The sequence below is a fragment of the Cyrtonyx montezumae genome, unplaced genomic scaffold (assembly GCF_038088225.1).
Source record: "Cyrtonyx montezumae isolate F1298 unplaced genomic scaffold, pur_monq_1.0 scaffold_3, whole genome shotgun sequence".
Classification (NCBI taxonomy): Eukaryota; Metazoa; Chordata; class Aves; order Galliformes; family Odontophoridae; genus Cyrtonyx; species Cyrtonyx montezumae.
Genome location: NW_027072034.1, coordinates 29299630 through 29324469, shown reverse-complemented (window position 1 = coordinate 29324469; position 24840 = coordinate 29299630). Strand labels below are relative to the sequence as shown.

Below are 24840 nucleotides of genomic sequence, written 5' to 3'. Positions count from 1 at the left end.
CTTCCATCCTGAAATAGAATTATGTAAAGGAATTTTTTTTTTAATGTAAACTATCTAAAAGTGAGCAAGTCCATTGTTTAGAGAGGAGACTTCAAGGCAGCAACGTGACTATGTTGTGACGAATCCGTAAGGTTCGTGTGGCTGGTGAGGGTTCTGGGTTTGCGTGCCCTGGGACTGAGAGAGAGGGGACAGAGCATTCTCATTGTTAAATGTAAACAGTAACAATAATAGGGTTTTGTAACTAAGAGAAGGAAGCAATCTAATAGAGAAAACAGTTGCTATTACTCTGTTTACAGCTTCCTGTCCCCCCTTCCAAACATGCCAGGTTACTCTGTAACACTAAACCGAGGTGATCTGAAACTAGGCAAGTGGCTGAAAAACTATTTGATAAAATGCACTTAGGAATACCTTTTCTCTTTCTAAAATTGCCTGCTACTGGAAGCATGTCAGAATGGAAAATAGTGCAGAGCTGTGCTTCGGCAACTGTGAGAGCTTCAACCTTCAAACTCTGGACAAACTGTTTGTTTAGGTTGTAAACTAGATCCACAGCTGCTTGGTGACTCAGGCACCTTCTGAGCATGTGGACCAGACCAGGATGCATATGGGATATAAGGAGATCTCCTTTCTTAGCTTCCCACTGCAGATTAGGGATCTCCAAATAAATGCTTCAAGGGCCCTGTGAATACTCTACTCAGCAAGTGGTGATATCTAGGTATCTAAAGGCCATTAGGTTTAAGGCTGTTAGAGGAGGGTCCTAGGGTCTTCCTTTCAGGCTGACGAACCCAAATTCCACTAATGTAATTTCCTTGTCTTTGAGCCTTGGGAGCTCATATGAAGCTTAAATGGTACTGTGCAGATATACATCTAGCAAAGCAGCTCCTCACACGAACTTAAACATTTAGACCCTTTGTATTACAATGTAAATCTCAACAGTTCAAGTCACAGAAAAAAAAATTTCCCCTCAGGATATTTTAAATACATGTTTTGCCACATTGCATGTATTAGAAGATGACTCAATCTATATTCCATTTCTGTGATGCTTTTCATGCCATAGGGTGCTTAGTTGTGTCTACAAACTGCTTCATCTGTGAAGCATTACAACTTTATATCGCAATAACATATCTGCTTGGACCAAATAACGTATGTATCTTTTCATGAAATATTATATCAGTACTCTTCATCATTATGGAGACTGTCACATCTTATCTGATTCAAGTAAAAAATCATGTTAGATTTCTGTAAGCATAAAAAAATGTTTTGATTTCAGTGACATACATACAAAAATTCTGCTTTTCAACTTAAAAAATTTGTTCTACTAACCATGTAGGAAAATGCTCAAGAAACTCAGCCTTATTTTTTTTTAATCACTTTGATTTTTTTTAAGAAGCGCATTCCTAAAATAAGTCTGAGTTAAATTTGCAGACCAACATCTGCAAAAAGTATCAATACAACTTACCTTGCAGACAAAGAACATAATTTTCAATAGCTGGAAGTCAGGAAGAAAAAAAACAGCAAAAACAGAGAAGGAACCAAGGTCAAATGTCTTCAATGAAAAGGGAAAAAGTTCATGCTTTTTCTTTCATGAGAAAGATAGTAGAGACCAGGTGGTACTTGCACCTGAAGTCCTTAATCAACCTTTGACAACCACAGTGTCAGATCATACAAAGACAGTTATCACCACATTCACAGTTCAGTTAAAATGCATGAACACATTCTAATGGAGTCCTAGAGGCTCAGATGAAGCTAGAGAGTTTGATAGGTAAAGGAGAGCTGCATGCTTCGGGGCTTCCAGGAAGTACAAATTTTGAGTTTCAAGGGCAAAAACCTGTCTATGGCTTGTAGTCCTGAAAAGGTAAAGTATCTCTAATGTAAAAGGACAGTTGCAGTATCTTGAATTCACTTCACACAATAACTCTCTTTAAAGACAAGACAGCTGACTGATTGATGTCCATTTTCTCATATACACCTTCTGAATTCACTAATGACAGCAGGAATTAGATAACTGACTAAAATAGTCAAATGTTTGGCTAAAACAGAGAAAATGGTCATAAAAGTTTAGCAATTAAAGAGTAATTCTCCTACATAGACTCTCTGCATAAAACAAGTTATGTTTTGTGAAAGCTTACGACCTTCACCTAAAAGTACACAGAAATACAGGTTTTATCTTTCCTTCAAAGAAAAGCACGAGAAGCAATGATCTCCTGCCCCCAGAATCAAAGGACACATTAAACAAGTTCTTCAGATAGCTCTCTGACATATATAGGCTGCTCGAAAAGTAATAGCTTCTGTTTTATTCTGTTGGCCCACAATGGCAGAGGTGGATGTTGGTGGTATGGCACTAGAGGTTAAACCTTCCCACCAGTATTCTGTTGCATGTTGTTGCTGTGTGAAGGATAGTAGCAGAGGGGCACTCTGACATAATGGCACCTGACATGAAAGTGCACATGAAGCAAAGATGTGGAACTGAATTCCTCCGTGAAGAAAAAATGGCACCCACTGACATTCTTTGATGCTTGTTGAACATTGATGTGAGTGTGAATGTGAATGTGAGCATAGAGGGGTGGCGGTAGATGCTGCATTTCAGCAGTAGTGACAGCAACAGTGGGTCATCTCCACTGGTGCTGATCACTGTGAGTCTGGCATGCATGGTCTTGTTCATCACTAGGGAAAATGCATAGCAAATGATGGTGATTGTGTTGAAAAAAGGCATTTTGTAGATGAGAATTTGTTCTCTCACAGTGTTATTATGCTCTCTTTATCTGTTGTAGTTTCCATACTAATTTTGGAGAGACCTACTTCATGTGAACTATATGTCACACATCATGTAGGCTTCTAAAGTGATTGCTCAGGTAAGTCAAACAAAGAATTGACTCAGAAAATTAATCATGACTAGTGCAATTCAGCAAATACATTAATACTACCCAGCTGAAACTCTGATTTTCAGGATACAGCCCAGGTGGGTTAGATTACTATAGTAAGATTCACAGATCACAAGGATTGCTTTAGTCAAGGACAACACAAAGATAATTTTTCACCAGAATAGTACCAGTTACTATTTTTAATGTATATTCTCAAAAACCTTCTGAGCTTACAGGAGCATTCATTAATATAATTTCTTTCTCAATTGCCCCACAGTTCTGAAGTGGAGGTTAAGCAGAGAAAACTCCTTAAAGATGACTGCAAGCTACCCCCTTCAAGATCCTCTTCTAACTTGCTCCCTAGCATGATTTCTTTGTGGTCTTACTTTAACAAAGTTCTGAAATTGAAAAGTAATTTTGAAATCAGAAACAATTAAAGTCTGATAAAAATAACAAGATTGGACAGAGATAGACTGCATGCTGACAACAGATAGACTGCATGCTGACATCGCACAAAAAATGTGAGATTTTTCCACCTGGGGATAAAAAGGGATGATAAGGAGAAGCCCCAATGGAAGATTCCTGTATGTTCCTGTATCCTCCAGTTCGTTTTTTGGCCTCACTCCAGAACCTACTAACAGCTCTGTCACTAACCCAATTTTTGAGCAAGCTGACAAACTAATTCTCTGTATTTAAAGCTGCAGACAAATACTGAAGAAGAGTAAGTAAATGTGAAAACTAAGACTACAACAAATCATTCATTTTAGAAAAAACAGCAACCAACAAGATTCAGGAAGGTTTTATGCCAAACTCAAGTCAAAGCACAAGAAAAAATAGTGTGTGAGGTAGTGTTAACTGCTGACTGAAACAGAATCTCACTGGGATTTTTTTCCAAGATCACTGAACAAGAAATGAAACTCAACAGTTGTGTTGATCTTCACTTCCTGCTTTGGAAGGAGATGTAGCGGTTCTAAAATGGGGAAAAAGTATGGAATTAGTTGAAACCAGGAAGTGCTGTAAATCTTACAATAAACATTGGTCCCTTTAACTTAGCTTGCTTTACCAAAAGGCCACATATGTTCAACCTTTTCAGGTTAGCTTAACATTTGAGGTTAATTTGATGATCATCTGGGATTTTGTTAAACACTGCAAGTATACACAGTAAAAGGAAGTAGTACAGACCATCCTATTAAGCATGACTTCAGTATAGCTAAACAGATTGCAACAGTACAGGAGATTGCAAATGTCTTAAAAGAACAATGAAGATAAAGGGAATAAATAAAGTTACATCCTGGCTCTAGTACTGGTTCTGCCCAAAGAGTAAATACCTTCTTGTTGACAGTTCTCCATCTGGAAAAGCAAAACCACGCTGTAAGAATAGCAAGTGACTTTTTATTGAAGTGAGGTTTCTCTGCTTATTCATTAGGGAAACAGTAAGTACTTTTTTTTCCACTGTTGCATTATTTTTTTCAAATATCCCTTCCTCACTGGGGTATATAATCCTCAACAGCCATGAAAGGAGGGAAAATATAACTTCCTCCTAACTCATATCATACTATGGCATTATGCCACATATGCTAGTGCCTCTAATTAAATAAGAATTTTAAACAGCATCAATGTTCAGCAATACATTTTTTTCCCATTTCAAGAGTTGCATGCTAAGTCAGATTTTGTCTTCTGAGGATTCATTTTGCATGTATTGAAGTGACACAACTGATTTTCACATCTCTTCTCCATTTGCATACATTCACACCCCAAACATCACACAAAACAGCCCTTAGAAAAGGTCTGTTCCTTGTAAGAAGACTCACAGATAGCCTAAATCTTAATAAGTGAGAACAAAGAGGAAACCATAGGCAGTGTCTGGGGAAGTCCAATGGGCAAGGATGCAGGCTCATGGAGCTCAGCGTCAGGAGATTGATTGGAAGAGGAGCCTAACAAGTCAGCTCTTGAATTACCCCTAATCACATATGTGTACATGTTTGGTTTTTTGTTCAAATGTGTGTTTTTCTCACACACTGGTTTATTTCCTCCTCGGGGAACACACAGGTTACATCCATAAATGTAATACCAATTTTAGAAGTCTAATTTGAAATATTTTTAACAGACAAGAAGAGAACTGATGCGGCTTTTGTAGAATTTATATTCCTTACACAGGGGAGGAAAACTCTACAAAGAAATGACACCTTTTTAACCTTTTCCACAAGCTCAAAAGATACTTTGTTATAGTATTTCATTAAGTTATATGATGAAAATTGCCATGGATGCAACAACTATCTGACCTATTAACACAGTGACTATTTTGAATCAGTTTTTCTGAAGGATTCATCACTGGGGATTATGTGGTGGCCTGTACATCAGTATCCCAGATCTGAAATACTCCTTCAACATTCTGAACACAACTTGAGAAGTAACATCTCTGTCTACAAACTAAGTAAGGCACCAAGGATTTAAAAATATTTACTTTTATACTATTGCTATTTAAAATATTATAGTTTTATACTATTTGAAAAGGAATTCCAATAGCTTTTTCACAAAAGAGAGAGGAAATAAAAAGTTATTTCAGAAATCTTGAGACCACTCTTAGAAATTTGCTATCTTCTCTCACAGTGTACATCTTATCATGAGCATTAAGCATTCCTTCACTCTAAGTTCATGACAAAAAGAATAAAGATTTTAGAATAAGAAAATAAATCAAAATAATCAGGAAAAAAAAACAGAGTCCAACAGTTACACAAGGAGGGTGAGGTTTTATACAATGTCAACTCCTAAGTAGAGGAAGAAAAACATTTGCCAAAATTGCTGCATTGATACCTCTGAACAGTAACAATATCTTTATCCTAAAATGTATATTAAACTGACTCCACCAGCATAAGCTGCCCTCAAAATTCTTTCATTATGCTCTGAAATTGATCTTTGATGGGAGAAACAGATCTTTTTTAATGTACATACTGCTTGGGAACTTTTCTAGCTTTGGGGGGATGACAGCTGTGATCATGCTTTTACTGACAGTCAATGTGTAACTTGGTTTAGCCCAATAAATCTAATTTAAGCATTTCACGGAAATTAAATGGTAACAAATTTTGTGGGTGTTATTTGAGAGGAAAGGCTTTTCCAAAAAATGTGCACAGATCTTCAAGAATCAATAAGCTAGCAAAATTTATAGTGGTAAGACTGTTGAAATGCACAAGCTCTTTTGGCACATAAGAAACATATAGTTCAATACGCTTCCCAGAGCACTGCCACACACCTTACACACCTCTCTCTGCCTTGGCAGACTGTAGTCTGTTTATTTTTACAAGAGTTATTATAAAGTTAAGCCAACTTACCCTTTGCCACAGAATCCAACCAGGAACACCATTCTGAGAAAAAATAATAGCTCTTCATTTCTGCTACAGAAATTGTTCTCTGATTCATCGTGAGAGTAGAGTGTCAGACAAGAAATGTGTCCACTTTCCCCTTCCTCTGCTCAGAACAAAATGCCCACAGAAGGCAAGAGCTTTCATATAAACTGAACTTTGTTCCACAAATGCAACAGGTGGCCCAAGATGACTTTACAAATATATTTTCCTCCAGTAGTGCCACTGTTCTTGTAATCATCTCTTTAATGAGAGTGCTCTCCCCTCATGTCCCCACCCCGAGTATTTGCACACTGCTGATATACCCACTGTCTGATACAGTATATCTAGGCTATAGGGTCAGGCCCTAGACATTTTCTCTCATGTTATCCTTCAACAAGGCAAATCAAAACATTCGTAACACTATCTGGAATGAGCTGTACTGAATTGCTCAGTCATGGTTTCAATATTTCTATGCAGACTATTGTCTTTTGAGGGGATTCACCCCCAAGCCTCTTCTCCAAATTTTCACTAGACAAAGTTCAATGACATTTCCAGGAGATAATGGAAGATTCAAACATATAAACTCTAAATCTCAAAGGAATCCCTTTTCAACACATTTATCGAGTCAGCTAATGAAGGTGTGAACATAGCAACAGCAAACACAGCCTCACAAGCTTGGGCCTGTATAGCATGGCTAATAGTAATTAAGTCGTAGTGGCAAACTGACCAGAAATCTCAGTGTTTACACAGATCCAGGCAGGTTTTAGCCATGTTGAACATTTGAGGTACTGAAGTATGCCCGCCCCTACTGTACTCATAAACATTGTCTGGAATATATTTAATTCTGACATGTGCTGCTTCCATGAATTATGCTGTCCTCTCTGTAGGATATAAACCACATGCTCTCCATGCCAGAAAGACCAATATCCAACAGAAATACTCATATGACTTGGAAAGATGCATCAGATCTCCAGCCCCTCAGCTGACACAGGAGATCCAAGAGATCTTCCTCTAGACTCTTCTTTGTGACCTGCCATGGATGACCCAGGATACACCCCACCCTTACAATTCAAGTCTGTCAGTACTAGATACCCACATGGCTACACAGCCTTACTACACTCTGTCACATAACTTCTTCGGATTGGACTGGAAGGGCCCCAGGACACAGGGACCCTGTCTTTATATTCACTCATTACACACCCAGAGTGTACATGTGAAAGCGAACCACTGCAGAGCTTTGGACATCTTCATCATAAAACCAACCTGAATACAGTGTGAAAGGATGCAGACTACACAACGTCACTAAAGATTCTTGCTGTCTCTACTAACCATAGCACAGACTGAATATGGATGTTTCTGGAGGCCCCAGACTTGTTTTACAGCTTCAAGATGGCCAACTGCACCCATTCACTTAGAAAAAGAGTGAGAAGCTGAAGAACCCTGTGAGGATGCTCTGTTAGCACCACCCCAGGAAGTCCATTGCAAAAGACCACGGCAGGACACCACCTGGTAAAACTTCCCCTCCCTATGGATATGACCCATAGGAGACTGCATGAAGGCAGATCTCCCGAGGGCTGATATCCTACACAAATTCTACAGCTGATGTTGTACCCTCCTCCAGAAGCACACATAAGACATACAGTTAGGGATGAAAGACAAGACCATTATACACTTCTTGTGTAACACGAGGCCTGGCCATATGAGCTTAGGAGCTGCCTGCACAGGCAGGAGGGGAAATATGGTCATCAGCCTCAAATCCCTGAGGTTCAGAGAGTAACCATTACTGGAGTGACAGCTGAGTCAAAGGGATAAAGGCTGTAAAGGCAGCCTGGGGAAAAGACATCTACAGAGAGCAGCCAGAATAGGTTTAGGCCAAGGAGGACAGATCCAACCCTCCACAAATTGTAATAAAGTTATCTTTATTAAAATGAAAGTAGAGACAACTTTGATGAAGCATAAAGACTCTGGAAGCCAGCACAGCCTCTCTCATTGAGGTAAGGTCATGCAAAACCATTAACTAGGACATTTACTGTTCACATGAAGATTTCTATACTGTTTTTTGTTTTGTTTTGTTTTTTTAACATGGTGGGAAGGAGTGGAATGACAATGAGCAAAATCACTCTCAGCAGTTTCCAGAGATGCTAATGGGAAAGGAACAAAGCCCTGCAAGACTTGAGGCAACAGGGTGAAGTGGTTTTATTTTGTCACAAGTAGAGAAGAGAAACATGCATCATGGAATTCACAGACTCAAAGTACTTTGGAAATAAGTGCTTGTCAAAACTTTAACTTTAGCCAGGGCAGCTAGAGGATAGAAATGCTCCCAGGCTACATGATCTCACATTTTCCACAATCTAAAACCCTGATCCATGTTTGATGTACCTTTTGGTTTGAAACTGCCACTGAAGGCTTATTAAAGTCTGCCAACAGGAAGGTGGAAAGACTCTTATCAGTGCAAAAGGCCATAAAATGGCTTTGACCAAAACAATGGACTAGTTCTTACTGTATATGTAAGGTTAACATTAGAAGCATATAATTACTTCTGTACTGTCAACATAAAATGGATAACAGGAAGGGAAGGAAACAGAATTTTTGCATACTTGTAGACTTCAAAAAGAAAAGACCGCAGCAGAATCAAAAGGAGTTTTGGTATAATAATAACAAAGAGAGAAACAGCTTCCTACAGACTGCACACATCCATATGTAGTGAAAAGAACCCCTAATTAAAATATAATTGTATAGCAAGATTTATATTAGGAATCTAATTCTGAAGGAAATAAGCCTAAAATGAGGATTTTTCTTCATATTAGCACATGTTCAATATATTAAAGCCATGTTTCAATTCTGTGCAGTAAAAGTTTTGCCTATACTTGGGGATTTGTCCCAGTTCCTTCATGAATTGCCAGCAACAACTACTTTGTTGTTGTTGTTTTTTTTTTTTTCTGGTCTGATCAGAACTGAATGAATTGTTGAATTCTGATGATTAGTTAGCACTCAAAACCTTGGCCTCAAGAATATGGAGATCAGCTAAGTCAGGAAAGGTAAAATATTTTCATTTAAGAAGTTACAAAAAATAAAATAGAAGGAGTTATAAAATAATATGATTTTCATTCCAAACAACACGGACTACCAAAGACTCAGTGAGTACAGTACAAAAGAAGGTGTGAGAAAAAGGAAACATCATAGAGGCATTTTTCTCTTCCTGACTTTTTCCAAGCATAAGTATCAACATGAAAAAGAGAAATACTGAGAGCTTTGAAAAATTTATACTTAGTAGAAAGTTTTCATAGCATATTTTGACTTCAATTTCACATATTGCACATTAATTTAAAAACCAATAGAAAAAAAAACCCTTTCTTTAAAAAAACAAACAAATAAAAACAACAAAAAGCAATAATAGGTCACTGTGCATATGAAACCAAGAAAAGATTCATTAATTATTGAAAAGCCTGTTTTGTCTTAGCTCAGCCAGTCAGGGCTAACCTATCTCAGGGAAAAACCTCAGCAAAATGTAGCTTTGCTAAGCACAAAGACGATATAATTTTCACTCAGACTAAGATATTATTATACAATATACCATATGAAACAAGACTTAAGCTTGAATAGAAGTTGGCAAGTCCCAAATTTGGTACATTGCATTCAAAAAGCAGAGGCTTTGTGACTTTTTGAATATAGTTACAAACAGGTTTTTTGTTCAGTTACTTTTGTTGTCCCTGTTAGTTGCAGGGGAGTTGGACTGTATGACCTTTAAAGGTTCCTTCCAAGAAGCAGCTCTATGGTTTTTAAGAGTGGAGCACTCAGTGATGTTCTTTTACAACACTGAAGGGAGGTTCACGTAAAGCATTACAATCTGTGTTTGTTAGATACTATCATACACCTGGAGCTGCAAGAAAAAATAAAATGTCATGCATATATAATGTTTTTCTCCTGTAAGTGACAGTGTGTAATCACTATCCATGATTAACATCTAATAGGATAAAGATTTATATATTTTAACTATAACAGATGCTGGATCCCTGCATGAGCATACTTTCAGAAAACATGCTCATGCCTGCAAGAATCACTGGAGCTGTGAAAATCAGCAAGACCAATAGTAGGCTCCTTATTGCTTTTATGCACCTCACATGCTGCTCAACCTTAAGTGCAAACATTCTGTGCAGAGGTAAATCACAATACAGGATCAACTATACAATCACCTCACCAGAGCATATTTGGCGCGTGTGATTTCGCGAGTGCCTTCTACTGAATCTTGTTAGAATCCTAAAGTGACTTTCATGTCCATCCTTTAAAAGCCGACGTTGCGACATGGATGCGTGTCTCTGTATCTGTAGCAAGTTATTCGCTGAAGGAAATAAAAATCAGCTCTTCAGAAAAGCACACTTCTGACGCACTGAAACACTGATTTTGCTTGTAAATGTCAATGGAACAGAGGATTTCTTTGTCAAATTCAAGCACTACAAAAAAAAAAAAAAAAGACTCAGATTTAAAGAACTGAAAATAGACGCAATTCAGTTCAGTTTTTTGTATCATATGTGCTTTTCCTCAGAACCCCATGCCCATTTTTACTACAAAGAAAAGAGAAAAATTAGTTGTAGTTAATGGACAGAAAATGCCAGCTGCTTTCCACATAAAGATGCAAGGTCTCCTCAGTTTATAGCATACTTCACTCAGCAGAGAGATGGGGCATCTTGCTACTGCTTACAGTCTCTTTTCTTGTCTCCAGCGTGACCAGTATGAATAAAGGAAGCAGGGCTTCTCACATCAGCACCGTGGATCACCAGACAAAACTTAGAAAGAAAGAAAAAGCACAAAACGGTCTGATTTTCAATGTTCCGTCCAAAACAACAGCTGCTTCAGTTGAAGAAAAGCTCCCTCAAAGAATCCAGCCCATCAGCACTCCAAAGCCGCTTCTCATCCCAAGCAACTGGCCTTGCTGCCGGGGTCTTCACATCCTTCTCATTACAGAGAGGGGACGTTCAGTAGCTGCACGGAGAGCTGAGGTTTGTAATGAGGAAGAGCAGTTGAAGGTCTTTCACACGGTCTTGCTCTCAGGTCAAATCAGCACTCAGATGGGCAGGAATTTCATGCTGACATTTGCTGTGTTTCCTAGTTCTGGATCTGAAGCATCCCGTATCTCTCAGGGGCCTGCACTGTCCTTATGCCAGCAAACTAAATGCAAATACCATTGGCAATACAATGTTGTTAATAGAAACTACTCTATCGTTCGTTTTTCCTGAGTCAGGCCCTTATCACCAATCTCCTTTCCCTTCATCCAAATTCATATAGATGCAAGAAGTGAGCTGCTCAAAGGCTGAGCGTATCTCTAGAATCTGCAAGCAGAAAGATCTCACAAGAAAAGCTTGAATCTTCCTGGGAGTTAACAAACAACTAATAGGAAGGAAGGGAGGGGAAATTAATCCCAGGCTTTCTTAAAACACATCAGGAAACCCTACACTGTCTGTTCCCCTGTCTCTTTCAATGCAGGAGAGAGGAAATTGATAATAGTGCTTTACTTGGCAGTCAACAATATCCTGTCAATTCTGTTTAACTATGTCCTGTATGGCTACAGATCTACCACAACCCCATATATATCATTGTGCATATCAAACTGAAGAAGTGTTCTGAAATTCAGTTCCCAATGACCATTACAATAAATAACCATTGCTTAAGTCACATCAAAGTAAATATTAAATAACTTTGTACAAATACCAGCTTGAATGTACCTGGCTAGCAGTGGAGAAAATGCTTGACTTTCAACAGGCAAATCTGACAGTCTTGAAATGTGATGAAGAGAGGTAGAAAAATGAATAAGAACTGATGCATTTCATTCAAATGTCACTTATTTCCCAAATTCATTATAGTAAGCAGATGGACCCCTGCATAATGCATCTGTGTTATTCATCCTGGATCAAAGGCCTATCAGGCTTATTTAAGTAATAGAGGAATTAAAAAGAAGGAAGGAAGGGAGGAAGGAAAGGAAGAGTCTAGTGATGGAAAACCACTGCAGCATACACTGCCACTGTACTACATATTCAGGGTTCAAACAAAAGAGAATGCAGCTCAAATAGACAGATCACCACTGTTAGACAAAATCCCACATTTTCTGGGGTTGTTCTTCACCTGGGGCTCTTCCTGGCAAGCAATCCACTCTTTCTTCAGGGCTTTTGGGGCATACCAGCCTCCTGCCCAAAGGAGCCAGTCTGGCCATTGAGGGTAACAGGATGAGACCACACTTCACCCTCTAGCAGCCAAGTCACCAGCCAGAATAGTGACTGTCCCAGTCACTGGGGTACTGAGCATGCCGTGATGCTAGTGGCACATGGTGGATATCTCATCAACAAGGATTATTACAATGAAGCATAAAAATGTTCTCCTTGCTTTCTTCCTGTATTTAATGCACACAGGATTGATGACTTGAGTTGTAAAGTTGTTAAGTACACAAAATCCTACCAAAAGCTAGCCATTAGCTATATCCCCATTCATGAAACAAGCTATTAATCTTCTTTTGAGCACTCAGATATGTGCCTAGAAGCAAAAAATTAATCACAACAATGGCTGCGGCAGAGTGCAATCAGAAGGAAACAGATGGTGTAATGCAGTGTTTTCCAAACAGCAGCAGCCTCTGTCTCCAGGAAAATAACCAGAATATTTTCCCTCAACGTTGGCATTACTATAACAAATGCTTGTATTAGAAGAGTTTCTTCTGTGCTCTGTACAGCATCAGGAAACCCCTTCACAGTTTAAAGATGGTAATACACTTTGAGCAATATACGGGAGATCCAAGTAGACCAGCATCTGTTTCTTCTTTCATATCACATAAACAGTAGTCTTTGATGGGCAACACCTCTGTGAATATCTTTACGTCACCACAAACAGCTCAGTGCAGTCAACAAAATCATGGCAATGAGACATCTTGTACTTTTCTCAAGCTCCATCCATGGGTCTGGTTTTGACTGCAGGCACAGTATTGCACATTCACAGCAACCATGCTGAATTACATCTTTATCTTCACTGTAACTCTTCCTGGGAACCATGTGAAATTTTTATTCATAATATAACTTCAAGATTTCCTGGAAATCATTAAATTGAATTGCCATCACTTTCATTATTGCTGGATGTTCTTGTTGTTCCTTCTAATTTTTTGTTGGTATGAGAGCCTCATCTTTATGGAACATTTGAAACACCCTAATATGATTTTTCCCCCACATCTTAACAAGTATTTACAGATCCTTTCTTACATCCTTACATTAAATGCAGAGCTCTGAAATGTTCACATTACATGTCAACATATACCTCTTACCAGTGCAGTTCAGGAGGATCTTACAGCAGAATCAAAACTGATTAGCACACAGATTTATGTTCCTGTGTTTATTCCACTCGCTACAAGTTAATCTTCATGCCTGCTGATAAGCCACTGCCATCAGTGTTGCTGTTTGTTCTTGATTTTATATCTTGTTTGTCAGGGAAAAGACTGTATCTTATAGGCAAGAAATCATGCATGGTACCTCCTACAAATTGCACTTCAAGATTTCACTGTGCACACACTGTGCAGGAGTCCAGCCATGAGATCTATAGCTATAGATTATCCTGTCCTTTTCTCTTGAGTCCCTGCAGGTAGGATCTTCTGCAGAGAAACAGCAATATCAGAAGGGCTACCACTGTTTTTATCTCTGATAAAAACATGGAGGAGTGCAAAAGAGGTCTTGCAGGAAGAACATAAAAGACCGTGAAAACTATATGGGGAATTTGAGCATAAATACACAAAAACACCTAAGAAAATTACTGCTTCTTGAAACACTAACAACAAACACACATAGAAGCGAAATCTTGGTCTTAAAAAAAAGGTGCAATTACCATGTGTATATTTCAGTCTCGGTGCATTGTCAGTAATGGTGGAAATTAAATGAGGGGGAAGAAAAGCACACCACATGAGACCTGTTGTTTAGATTTTTCTGTTTAAAGCATGCTCCATTAGTTATCTCAGAACACAAATGATACTTGATTAGTTGAAAACAACAGCACAAACATCTAACTTGGACTAGTACTATGTTATTGAACAAAATTACTGTTTTGCACACATTAAAAAGATAACACACAAGTTATTTCTGATGTGAAACGTAACCCATTTTAAAGAGATATGCTGTAACAAGGGAACACCAATTGTTATGATGCTTAGTTCTGAGTTATACCACACTTAGAATTAAAATTATGGCAAGTAATGTGTTGATTTCTCAAATGAGAAACAAGCTGGCAAAATTAATCCATTCCAGGGGCTAATCATTAGGCTGAAATAGGGAAGAGTCAGCTACAGGCTGATTTTAAATCATAAAGGGAAGGTAGCTGAGATTTCAAAGACACAGAACTTGTTATTTTTACATTCAGAAACTCTACAAGAATGTTGTAGAAGGAAAATGTTGAGAGACTATCCAATGGAAAATCTGAGAAATAAATCACTACTCCATGATGCCAAGGATATTTAGACTCAAGAAAAGAAGGCTCTTCCTTTTTCAGTGTGGGTGAGATTACTATGAAGTTTAGGTTCATTTTTTACCTATACTGTTTTTATACTTGTTAAAATTTGATAGCTGTTTTTGTATTTCAGTTTTAGTCTACTTCACCAGAAAATTCTTTCTAATAAAATTATCTTAAAGGGATAGGTCTCCCATAATGTAGACTAGAGAAACTGTGAATTGAAATCACATTTATTAAAAATACCATGATATACAAGGAGTAAGAGAAGACTTTAACGGGGAAGAAAACTCATAAATAGCTATTAACTTGGATATATGAAAGTGAACCTAAAAGCTTCTGTTTTCTAAAATCTATCACTACCAGATAGTGATAAATATTCACATTACTTTGATATTAATTTATTAAAGTCTAGGAGGTGAAAATATTATTTAATTTCAGGAGAAATCTAAAGGAAAATCTTGAATTAAGTTAAATGATCCAATTAATTTAGCTGTCAAAGCTTAAAGCTAACCAAACATGCCTGCACAGAGACAAACCATAATTGTAATAAGCCTCAGCATCAGATGAATGTAAGTAGAACAGGGGATGAGATAAATGGGCAGCCTGCATTCTATTTATAATTACACATTATGCTGCTGAAGCACAGCTGCCACTCCTTCTTTAAAGCAATCACTTGAAAAGAGTTTAACTATTACCATATAAAATAAATCCTAAAATCAATACAGATTATTTTGTAACATAAGTGTACAACACACACACAAAAAAAAGAAAGATATAAAATTAGGGTTTCAATAGTCTGAAAGTGTCAGTATTTCATTGTAAAGGCAACTATGAAGCTTTTAAAGCCTATCATCTGCCCCTCTAATTTAAGCAATTTTATCCCGCATGTCTGAATTTCCTATGGGTTAGCAATAAACTTGACACCTGTCTCCAAAATAACAAATTACTCCAACATTAAGAATCAAAAATACTCAGAAAATCACATTTGCTCACAAATAAATAAGTAAATAAATAAATAAATAAAACCTAGAAGGAATAAGTCTATGTTACCAGCCAGGGAAGCTAAAGTTTAACATCCTACAAGACTGCACTTGTTTATCCTTCAGTGCAGTAAGTTTAGAATGTTATGCAACTTGCGGTCAGCTTCAAAACTGCAGAAGATGTTCTTGGAAAGAGTGTGAAAATTGTGCTTGTCCTTGTGCAGGCCAGGAGGACAGAAGAGGGGAAATACTGGGTGAGTGCCTGTCCAAAGGCAGAGGTAAGGGTTAAAGGTACACATTAAAGGTACTCAAGCATCTGCTACCTCCAGGTCACTAATTTTCTTCAATTCTAACAGGTAAACAGCCTGCTAAGTGACACAACAGGTCACCAGCAAGCAGTTTGTCCAGAGGCTTGTGGCCCAGCTTGTGGGCAGAATTGAAGGCGGCTGAAGAAAATGAACCCATTCAGACTGGGATGCTCACATAAATTATTTCTGGATTTTCACTTCATTATTCATATTAATTTCATAAGATTAATTTTACTCCCATGCTTTCACACACCTAGCCCATGCCTCTTCTACACCTAATTGCCTTTTTTGAGGCAAGTGAAGTACAAGGGAAACAGTCAACCAAGGCAGGTGGCAGAGAGGAGATTTCTCTGACAAAAGGAGTAAGAAAGGGATGCTGAACATGGAACCTTTGTCCCACCATGCACCTTTCATGCCTGGAAGCCATGGAGGCATGGGTAAGGGATGCTACCGACATAAACTGGGTAAAACAATGGCAGAGAAATGAAGAAGCTCATTCCAAAAAACAATTATATCTGCACATACACGTGTGTATACATATATAGATAAATAAATATTTAACAGAATAATAAATGCAGTCAGCAATGTTGAATGGCTTTCTACCAAACAACTCTGTGCAGAACCAGATAGGAGCAGAAAGTCAAAATTTGATGCTGAAAGAACAATTGCTTAGGTTTAAGAGTACTTGATTTATTTACAAAAGAAGGAATTTGAGCTTAAAAGTAGTATCTTTTAATAACTGCATAGAGCAGTTACATATTACTTACTGGCTTGACTGCTGGCAGAAGCAGCAAGAGAGAAAAAGGAGGTGCTCATATGTGTTTACACCATTGTTGGGTACTGCTTGTCTTCCAAGACTGGTCTGACACATTTGAGATCAGCCCACTAGTGAAACTTCAGTTTCAGAACACTGCCAAACTGGATAGGTTAGAGGGGGGATTTTCAGAAGGTCTTTTCCTGCAGACAGTTCCTTTCACAATACAAAATGTCAAATACATTATTGCTGGCTGCTGCATCTACAGATCTATACAGTTCCTAGCAGTGGTGGACCCTGGCTATAGATACTTACGTTCTCAGTAGTCTAACATGTGCAGTAAAAAATGACCACTGTGCACCTGCACAAAGAGCTGATATCATCTTGCCACAGCATCATAAGCCACAAACAGCCTTTGAGCCCTCTGCCTCTGCTATTGTTTCCTTCTGAAGAAAGTTTGCTCTTGCTGTGTGCTTTGGATCCAAGTGATCCTGCACTCAGTTCTCATCTCTTCCCTTTCAGACTTTAATTCTTTTCCACATTTCTCAATCCTCCCTCTTGTTTCCTTATGAATGGTAAATTAATAAAGTGAAAGAGTTTTCAGTTGAGTAGCTGCTTTGAAATTCTTTTGCATGCACTGTTACACCAATTACAAATCTATATGGCAGTAATCCACTCAGCACAAAAGAAACACTGCAATTAATACCTCACAAAGCTGGTGTGCATCTATACATAATACCTCTTAGAGATCTTTCAGAAATGCTATAAAAATCCCCAGGCTATAAGAACTAATACTGTTTTTTCTCAAACAACTGTTACAACACAGCACACTGCAACTTTCTGAAATGCCATAGGGATGCAAAAGTGATATATAACAGAAGTGTTTGGAGAAAAAAAAGACATTCTGCTAATATTAATAAACACAAAGAATTCCTTAACTGCTGATTTCAATGGTCGCACAAGTAGAACTCCAGCAAAACAGGATTCTTCCCATGTACAGATAAACACATTTAATTGAACTGGGATTAAGGGAGTTACCAGTGGAACAGTCAACATTTTACTAGACAGACAGACCAAATTTATCCAGTTCAGAGTTAGTTTCCCTTGTTCTGCTTATCAGCTAGCCAATTCTAATAGAGGTTTTAATTATGTAGTCATAATTAAAGACATTCAAGCAAAAGGATCTACATATATAGCAAGAAAGAGACCAAGGGTTCTTTGAGCATCTGGAGCTGCCAATGCCAAGGACAAGTCTGTGATTAAGTTACAAAATGAAAAGCTCTTTGACAACTAAGAATCAAGACAATTTTCCTTCTGAAAACGTAAAACAAACACAGTATGATATGCAGTTACTATGGTGTAACTCTTAGAAAGAATGAGAAACACATTCCATCTATATAGCATGTTATCAGCAAGTGCCAACATAGAACACTGCCACAGTCACATTGGCATTTTTTGGACATAGCTCCATGCCAAAGGGAGAATTCCTGTTCCCAGGATTTTTTTCCTCATTTTTTCTTTTATCAGTGCTACACTGTGAATTTTACTTGGGAATGTTCCAGGTAGGAAAAGCAGGGTAGTGACACAAGATGTGGCTCCTGGTTAAAGAATCCAATAACCTTGACACAAAATGTGACAAGTAGAAAGCTGCTGACATTATAAAGACCTATCAATTTGAAGGCTGGAAAGATTTAACATCACTATTTCCTCAAATGTGTAGTGCTTTCTTGTAGCCATCTGTCTATGTATCTTTAGAGTTCTTCAGGAGAGATCTTCACGTGTTTTAATAAAGTAGTACCACCAAGGCTGTGCACTTAGAAATCAATGGGAAAATATTTCATTGTTAGAATCTTCAAATATATTTTTACATCAAATCTGTTGAAAGACATGGAAGATTTGTTGAATTAAATATGTTGAGAAATAGCAACATGGTCACCTCCAGACATGGTCTGAGAGAGAGAAAACACAGAGAAACAACATTGTTACCATCAACACTATCCAGAAAGAAAAAGTCAAGGCATCACAAAAAATCATAGCCTACATTTGAGCAAAAATATTTTCCTGCATATTATTCGATGTAAGTAAAGCCTACAAAAAGTACACCGTGGGGATTCCCATAGCTGTAGAGCTGTATAACTTCACATCAATTCCAGTCAATAATCCTCTTCCTCCCTTCCACAGTTCGGTATTATTTGTCATATTTGGATTCAGATTTTTTTCCCAAACATAAATGATGTTCTACCTTCTCAGGTAAAGGTAGATCTGTGCCAGCAGTTTTTGTTTTTTTCCATACAGAAGAAATGTTACACAGCCATACCCTGCTGTCCATCAAGGATGTATTTCTGAAATGTGTGTCGTCAAAAATCATTACCCTGTGGTTTCCTTCTTCATCCTCAACTGACTTGATCCATTCAAGTTTATCTGAGGAAGACAACTGAACATTGTTAAGTTCTACTACTCGGGAAGAGAAAGCAAGAATACTTACACTAGAAGGCTGATTTTGGGAATATGCTTTCAGAGATGAAGAGGCTGGGATCTTTGAGGAGCAAGATCTGCTCTTGAAAGCTGGAATCCCTTCCAGGTGACAGTTTTGATCCTTCTCTTTCCACTCCATCTACCATACTGTATATAGTGTCCCAGTGCATTTAAAGTGTATTTTAGTCCCTGCAAACTTCCCTCCACATATCCTCTCCAAAATCAGGCGTTTCACTCGTGCAATTGACAACAGTTAACAGGGTGCTAAAAGACCAGTGGTGGAAATCCAAATCCAAGGACACAGCTATCTCAGGAAGCAGACATTTCAGCATGCAATCAAGCATTAATCAGTGACTTGATCAGGTTTGTGATATGTAGACACCACTGGCAGCAAGCTCCTCTGTTTGTTAGTAAAACACAGATCTGTATGGGACATCTTTTATTTTGAAACCTTAAATACAGGCTGCACAGCTGAAAGGTGTTGTGCATACTGACCTTATCAGAATATGGGATCCCAGATACATCCTGAGAGTCAAAAGCAGGTAGGAGAATGAAACAGAAAAGGCACAGATGGTGATGTTCATTGTTAAAGATAGAAAATAACCAAACCTTATAGAACTTCCCAGCTGTCCTCCAGTCCAAATAAAGCCAAATCAAACTAAAGTTATATCAGGGAAAATCTTATTACTGACTACAGTGATTTTGCAGAAGATAGGTTTAACTATGATATATGTAACACTTTATTTAACAGTGAATCAAGCCATGAAAACTTCTTTGCGTCAAGTTTCACTAATGGAGTAGTGACATGCCATATTTAGAACCAATCTATAAAAGCTATGATGTTGTATGAAAATAAAGTCAGATTAAGTTATAAGACCTTCATAAAGTCAGTGTGTGCTGATCTGTAAAAACACAATTAAGAGTGAGCAGTAATATGTTATGCTCTAGAAGTAAGCTCTGACACCATGGCACTAGTACACCACCTGCATGCCCTGGTAAAAAGATCTGAACAAGAGGGGAAATATTTCACACTGCAAATCCCTGCAGCTGGCCAGGCAACCACTCCCTGACCCACATACCAGAGGACACAGGTGACTCCTGGAATATCATTTCCATCCTCAGAAGTGTTCAATGCTCGTCCATGGTAAGTAGATCTGCTTGGAGGAGGAGGTTGGACTGGATGACCTTGAGAAGTCCTTTCGAATCCCAACTATTCAGTGACTGCATTGCCCACTTAGCTCCCTGGCTGTTTTTCTGCCACATTCACTGCTTATACTCTCCCCAGAGAAAAAAGAAGCAATTTTTGGTGCTTAATATGTATCACTCATTACAATTTCCAATTTAATTAATTATTTAGCTGAATCTTACCTTCCACATTTTAGAGTCATGTGAAGAAGCAAAGTGGTAAAGTAAAACTAAATTATATTATTTACAAGTTGTACAGACACACAGATAAATGATAGACACAACATTATATATTTAATGCTTGTTAGAAAGTACTGGAACTATAAGCATGGTAGCCAAACTCCTTCATCAAAAGAGAGAAAAATAGACTTCAAACCTAGCTTTTTAGACACTAAACTGAAGTAAAGCAGATGTATTTAAGGTAGATCTAAGGTTTGTACGAGCTTCCATATTTCCCAAGTATTGCCTGAACTTCTGACTGCAAATGAAGGAACAAGGCTCCACCTTTACATTGGTGTTTTTTCACCAAAAGCTATTGAAATTCTGCTTGGTATTTCTGCAGAAGAGAATTGAACAAATCAAACTGTGCAGAACTTATCTGGCAGCTGATTAGGTTATCACAAATTAATAGACTAAACTTTAAATTTCTTTGTTATGGATGGTTAAAACAAAGAACAGACTTCAAATCCTCCCATTCCGCAAAGTATCCATACCACTCAGTTTGCCTTACCAAAGGATTATGTCTTTTTATTTTGATATTCAAGAAATAAAGAACTAAGAATTAATACTAGATTTCTGAATTTGTGTACCCAATGACTCTAAATAACCTCTAAACATGATAACAAGTACAGTGAACATAATTCCTCATAGTCCATCCCCGTGAAATGTACTCATGAACAATCATGAACAATCTCATTCAAATATAATTTAACCAGAAAGAGGTCTCAAAAATGGAAAAAAAGTTTTGAAGCACCACCTTCAGAATATTTACTGGGAAGTAATTATGATACAGAATAAAATACTGTAATGCTTTTTTGCCATGCAACTTTACATTTTACTTGGAAACTGTTTTAAAAGATACTCCTTTTATGTATATTTCTGTATATTTTACACAAAAGCTTTCTGTTGAAATTCATCTGGCTATCTGACCCCACCTACCCCCAGATGCTCATAGACAGACACAGTCATTAAAGGACTGGCTGAACAAGATCCCCTTTCTTTTCTGAAGGGGGCCCCTCTAACAAATTATCTCGGAAGTAGACTTTATTGTTAGGCACCGAGTGATGCAATTCTTTATAGCAGTGAAGATGTGGGATCTACTTCCTCCACATCCTGACAAACAGTCACACCTCTTACCCACACTGTTAACATCCTTCCACCTGCTGGCATTTTATTGCTTGTCACTGATTCCAAGTTCAGCAGGAACAACTCTGAGCATCCAGTATAAGCTCCAACACTTCACAGTTTTATATCCATAACATGCATTAAGCCCATAATTTCTGGTTTAATGACAGTGTGAGGATGAGGTACAGCCACCTCCAGCCTGAGGCCTGGCTGAGGTGCCCCAGAAACACTGAACTTGGCTGGGAGCTCACCCCTTTCCCTGGCCCACAGTGTGGTAAAAAACAATACTGTGGTGTGTTACCTACTTTTACAGGGTTTTTGTAGGTGATAATTTATTGTCTAAAGAGCAAGGCCCTGAAGGAGAAAATATAAGTCATGTGGGCAGGCAGGTTAACTTGGGTGCACCTTGCTTGCTTTTCAGAGTGCATGTTATGCCTCAAATCCACGATTTAAGGCACTTTTCCATCTGAAAGAATAAACTTGAGATCTTGAATCTAATCACACTGCACCACACCAGAAACTGATAGCATATATAAAAAGCAGGAAGTACAAAAAACATGTGTTTTTCACATTAACTATGCAAGTATTGTAAATAAATAATAAAAGTTAATAGCAGTAAAGTATCAAAATGTCCTCAGTTAGCATTTAAGATAGATAAATAATTTAGCTCTGCAAGATGTTTATTACGAGTATAGTGTTCTCAATGGGAAATTTCTTATGAAGGCTATCAACCAGTGCACAGCTGCCAAGTAATTGGACTTCTCAGGATCAGAACAGGACAAGTGGAAAACATTAAAAATATTTGTAGCTCTCACTAGTTGGCATTTTAAAAGAACAAATAAGGTGTCCTGATACAAAACTAAATTACTTACGCTCCTTATTGTCGAGACTGATCACTTACAGATATTAAAGGCTGATACTACCACAATGCACACTTTGTGAATAAGCAGTAATGCTTTTCAGATTTTTTTCTCCCACACAATTTTGGATTACCTATGGAAAAACTAAGTTATGACTGATAACATTCACTGAACCTGAAAGAAGGAGAAATTTAATGGCTCACTAAAGAAACAAAACAGTCTCTCACACAAGGGAAGAACCAAAAATGTAATATATTTGGACTTCAGTAAGGTCTTTGACACAGTCTCCCATAGAATCTTTCTCTCTAAATTGGAAAGATATGGATTTTATGGGTGGACTGTTTGATGTTCAAGGAACAGGCTGTGAGTTTGTACCCAGAGAGCAGTGGTCAATGGTTCAATTAATTCAACCTAGACAGGTTTGAGCAGTGGGCCCAGGAGAATCTTATGAGGTTCAACAAAGCTAAGTGCAAGGTCTTGCACCTGGGTCATGGCAACCTATACTACCAATACACATTGGGAGATATAAGGATAAAGCACACCCCTGCTGAAAAAGGACTAGTGATACTGGTGGATGGGAAGCTGGACATGAGCCAGCAATGTGCCCTCACAGCCCAGAAAGTCCACCATATCCTGGGCTGCATCAAAAGAAGCATGGTCAGCAAGTCAAGGGAGGTGTTCCTGCCCATCTACTTTGCTCTGGTGAGGCCCCACCTGGAGTACTGTGTCCAGATGCGGAGTCCTCAGAACAGGAGAGACACAAACCTGTTAGAGAGCATCCAGAGGAGAGTCACAATAATGATCTGAGGGATGGAACACCTCCCCTAAGAGGAGAGGCTAAGAGAGCTGGGTCTGTTCAGCCTTGGCAATGGAAGGCTCCAGGAGACCTGAGAGCAGCCTTTCAGTATCTAAAGAGGAGCTATAAGAAGGAAGGGAACAGACTGCTTAGGGGGGTCTGTGGTGACTGGAAAAGGAGAAGTGGTTTCAAACTGAAAGAGGGTAGATTTAGACTGGATGTAAGGAAGAAGTTTTTCATAATGAGGGTGGTGAGGGACTGGCACAGGTTGTCTAGAGAGGTGGTGGATGCCCCATCCCTGGAGACACTCATGGTCAGGCTGGACAGAGCTCTGAACACCCTGATCCAGCTGTAGGTGTCCCTATTCCCATTACAGGGGAGTTGGACTAGATGACCTTCAAAGGTCCCTTCCAACTCAAAAGACTATGATTCTGTTTCTAAAAATAACACTTCTAGTTACAATCAGTGATTCAAGCTTATGTCTTCCCAGATCACCATCTCATCATGGATTTATTTCTTCAGATATAGCACAAGGTCATGTAGAACTGCACTCAGATTGTCAGGTAAATAATGATGCAGAGGAAAACATAGGGTATAAAACAACCACTGTCTGTACTTGCCTCCTATTTATTCACTTTGTGAGTTAAAAGTCTGATACTTAACCAACTCCAGTATTGTTTCATCCAGACTAGCAATTTGAATTCCCCTATTATTCTGCAATTTTCCTCTTCAAAGCCTGCTGAAAAACACTGTTTGACATATAAAACATCTTGTACTTGTTTAAGAGGCAGGAAGAATTTTGTAAAAGACTTTGGGTAAGTGGTGACATGTAAAATGCAAGTATTACTACCTTTTAAAGGAATAAAGATAAATTCTTAGTAAAAAAGAAAATGGTGTATGAATATTACATCTTAAAATGCAGCAGTCTTCAGCTAAAGGAGAGAGGATAAGCAGAAATGTCATGTGTCTAATTCACGAGATATGGAAGACTAAGAGCCTGATACAACACCAACTGAAATCAACCCTAAGATGAAAAAGGAGCTTGAGATTAATGAATGCTGATACGGGTATGCATCAGGTCAAGTCTCAGTCCAGCAACTGGATCCAGACAATCAAGTAGCCCTAGTACCCACAGTACTATGACAAACAGGTCAAGAAGGATCTCTGAGAATTGCAAGCCAACAAATCAACAATTGTAGTGTCTTTCCCTTCATAGTAGCTCTAGCACAGAAATCCTCTTCATGAGAGCCTCAGATGGCTCAGAGGGTTTTCCCGTGCTTTGAAAGTCATGCTTGAGAGCTCCTTCCTCACATCTATCACTTCACCCAGGGGAAGGTTGGGATGTATTTCACAGGAAGTGCAAAATGGTTGTCAGGAGAAGACTTCCAACAGACTTATCTGCATAAAATCAAACAAGGTGGTCATTTTCCAAATAAATAAAGTGTGATATTACATTGGCACATGTAAAAA

General features: G+C 38.3%; 1 protein-coding gene across 2 annotated transcripts in view; it reads right to left on the bottom strand.

The window, feature by feature from the left end:
• The window catches only part of MCF2L (MCF.2 cell line derived transforming sequence like), a 141303-nt gene that overhangs the window by 82058 nt on the left and 34405 nt on the right, over positions 1–24840 (bottom strand). The window contains exon 1 of one of the 2 annotated variants that reach the window (XM_065741054.1): positions 10398–10981. The exons of the other annotated variant lie outside the window; for it this stretch is intronic. Coding sequence (XP_065597126.1) covers positions 10398–10503 — 106 coding nt within the window. The 5' untranslated portion in view covers positions 10504–10981. Of the gene's footprint in view, positions 1–10397; positions 10982–24840 lie in introns of those variants that run through there. 2 annotated transcript variants of the gene reach the window in all.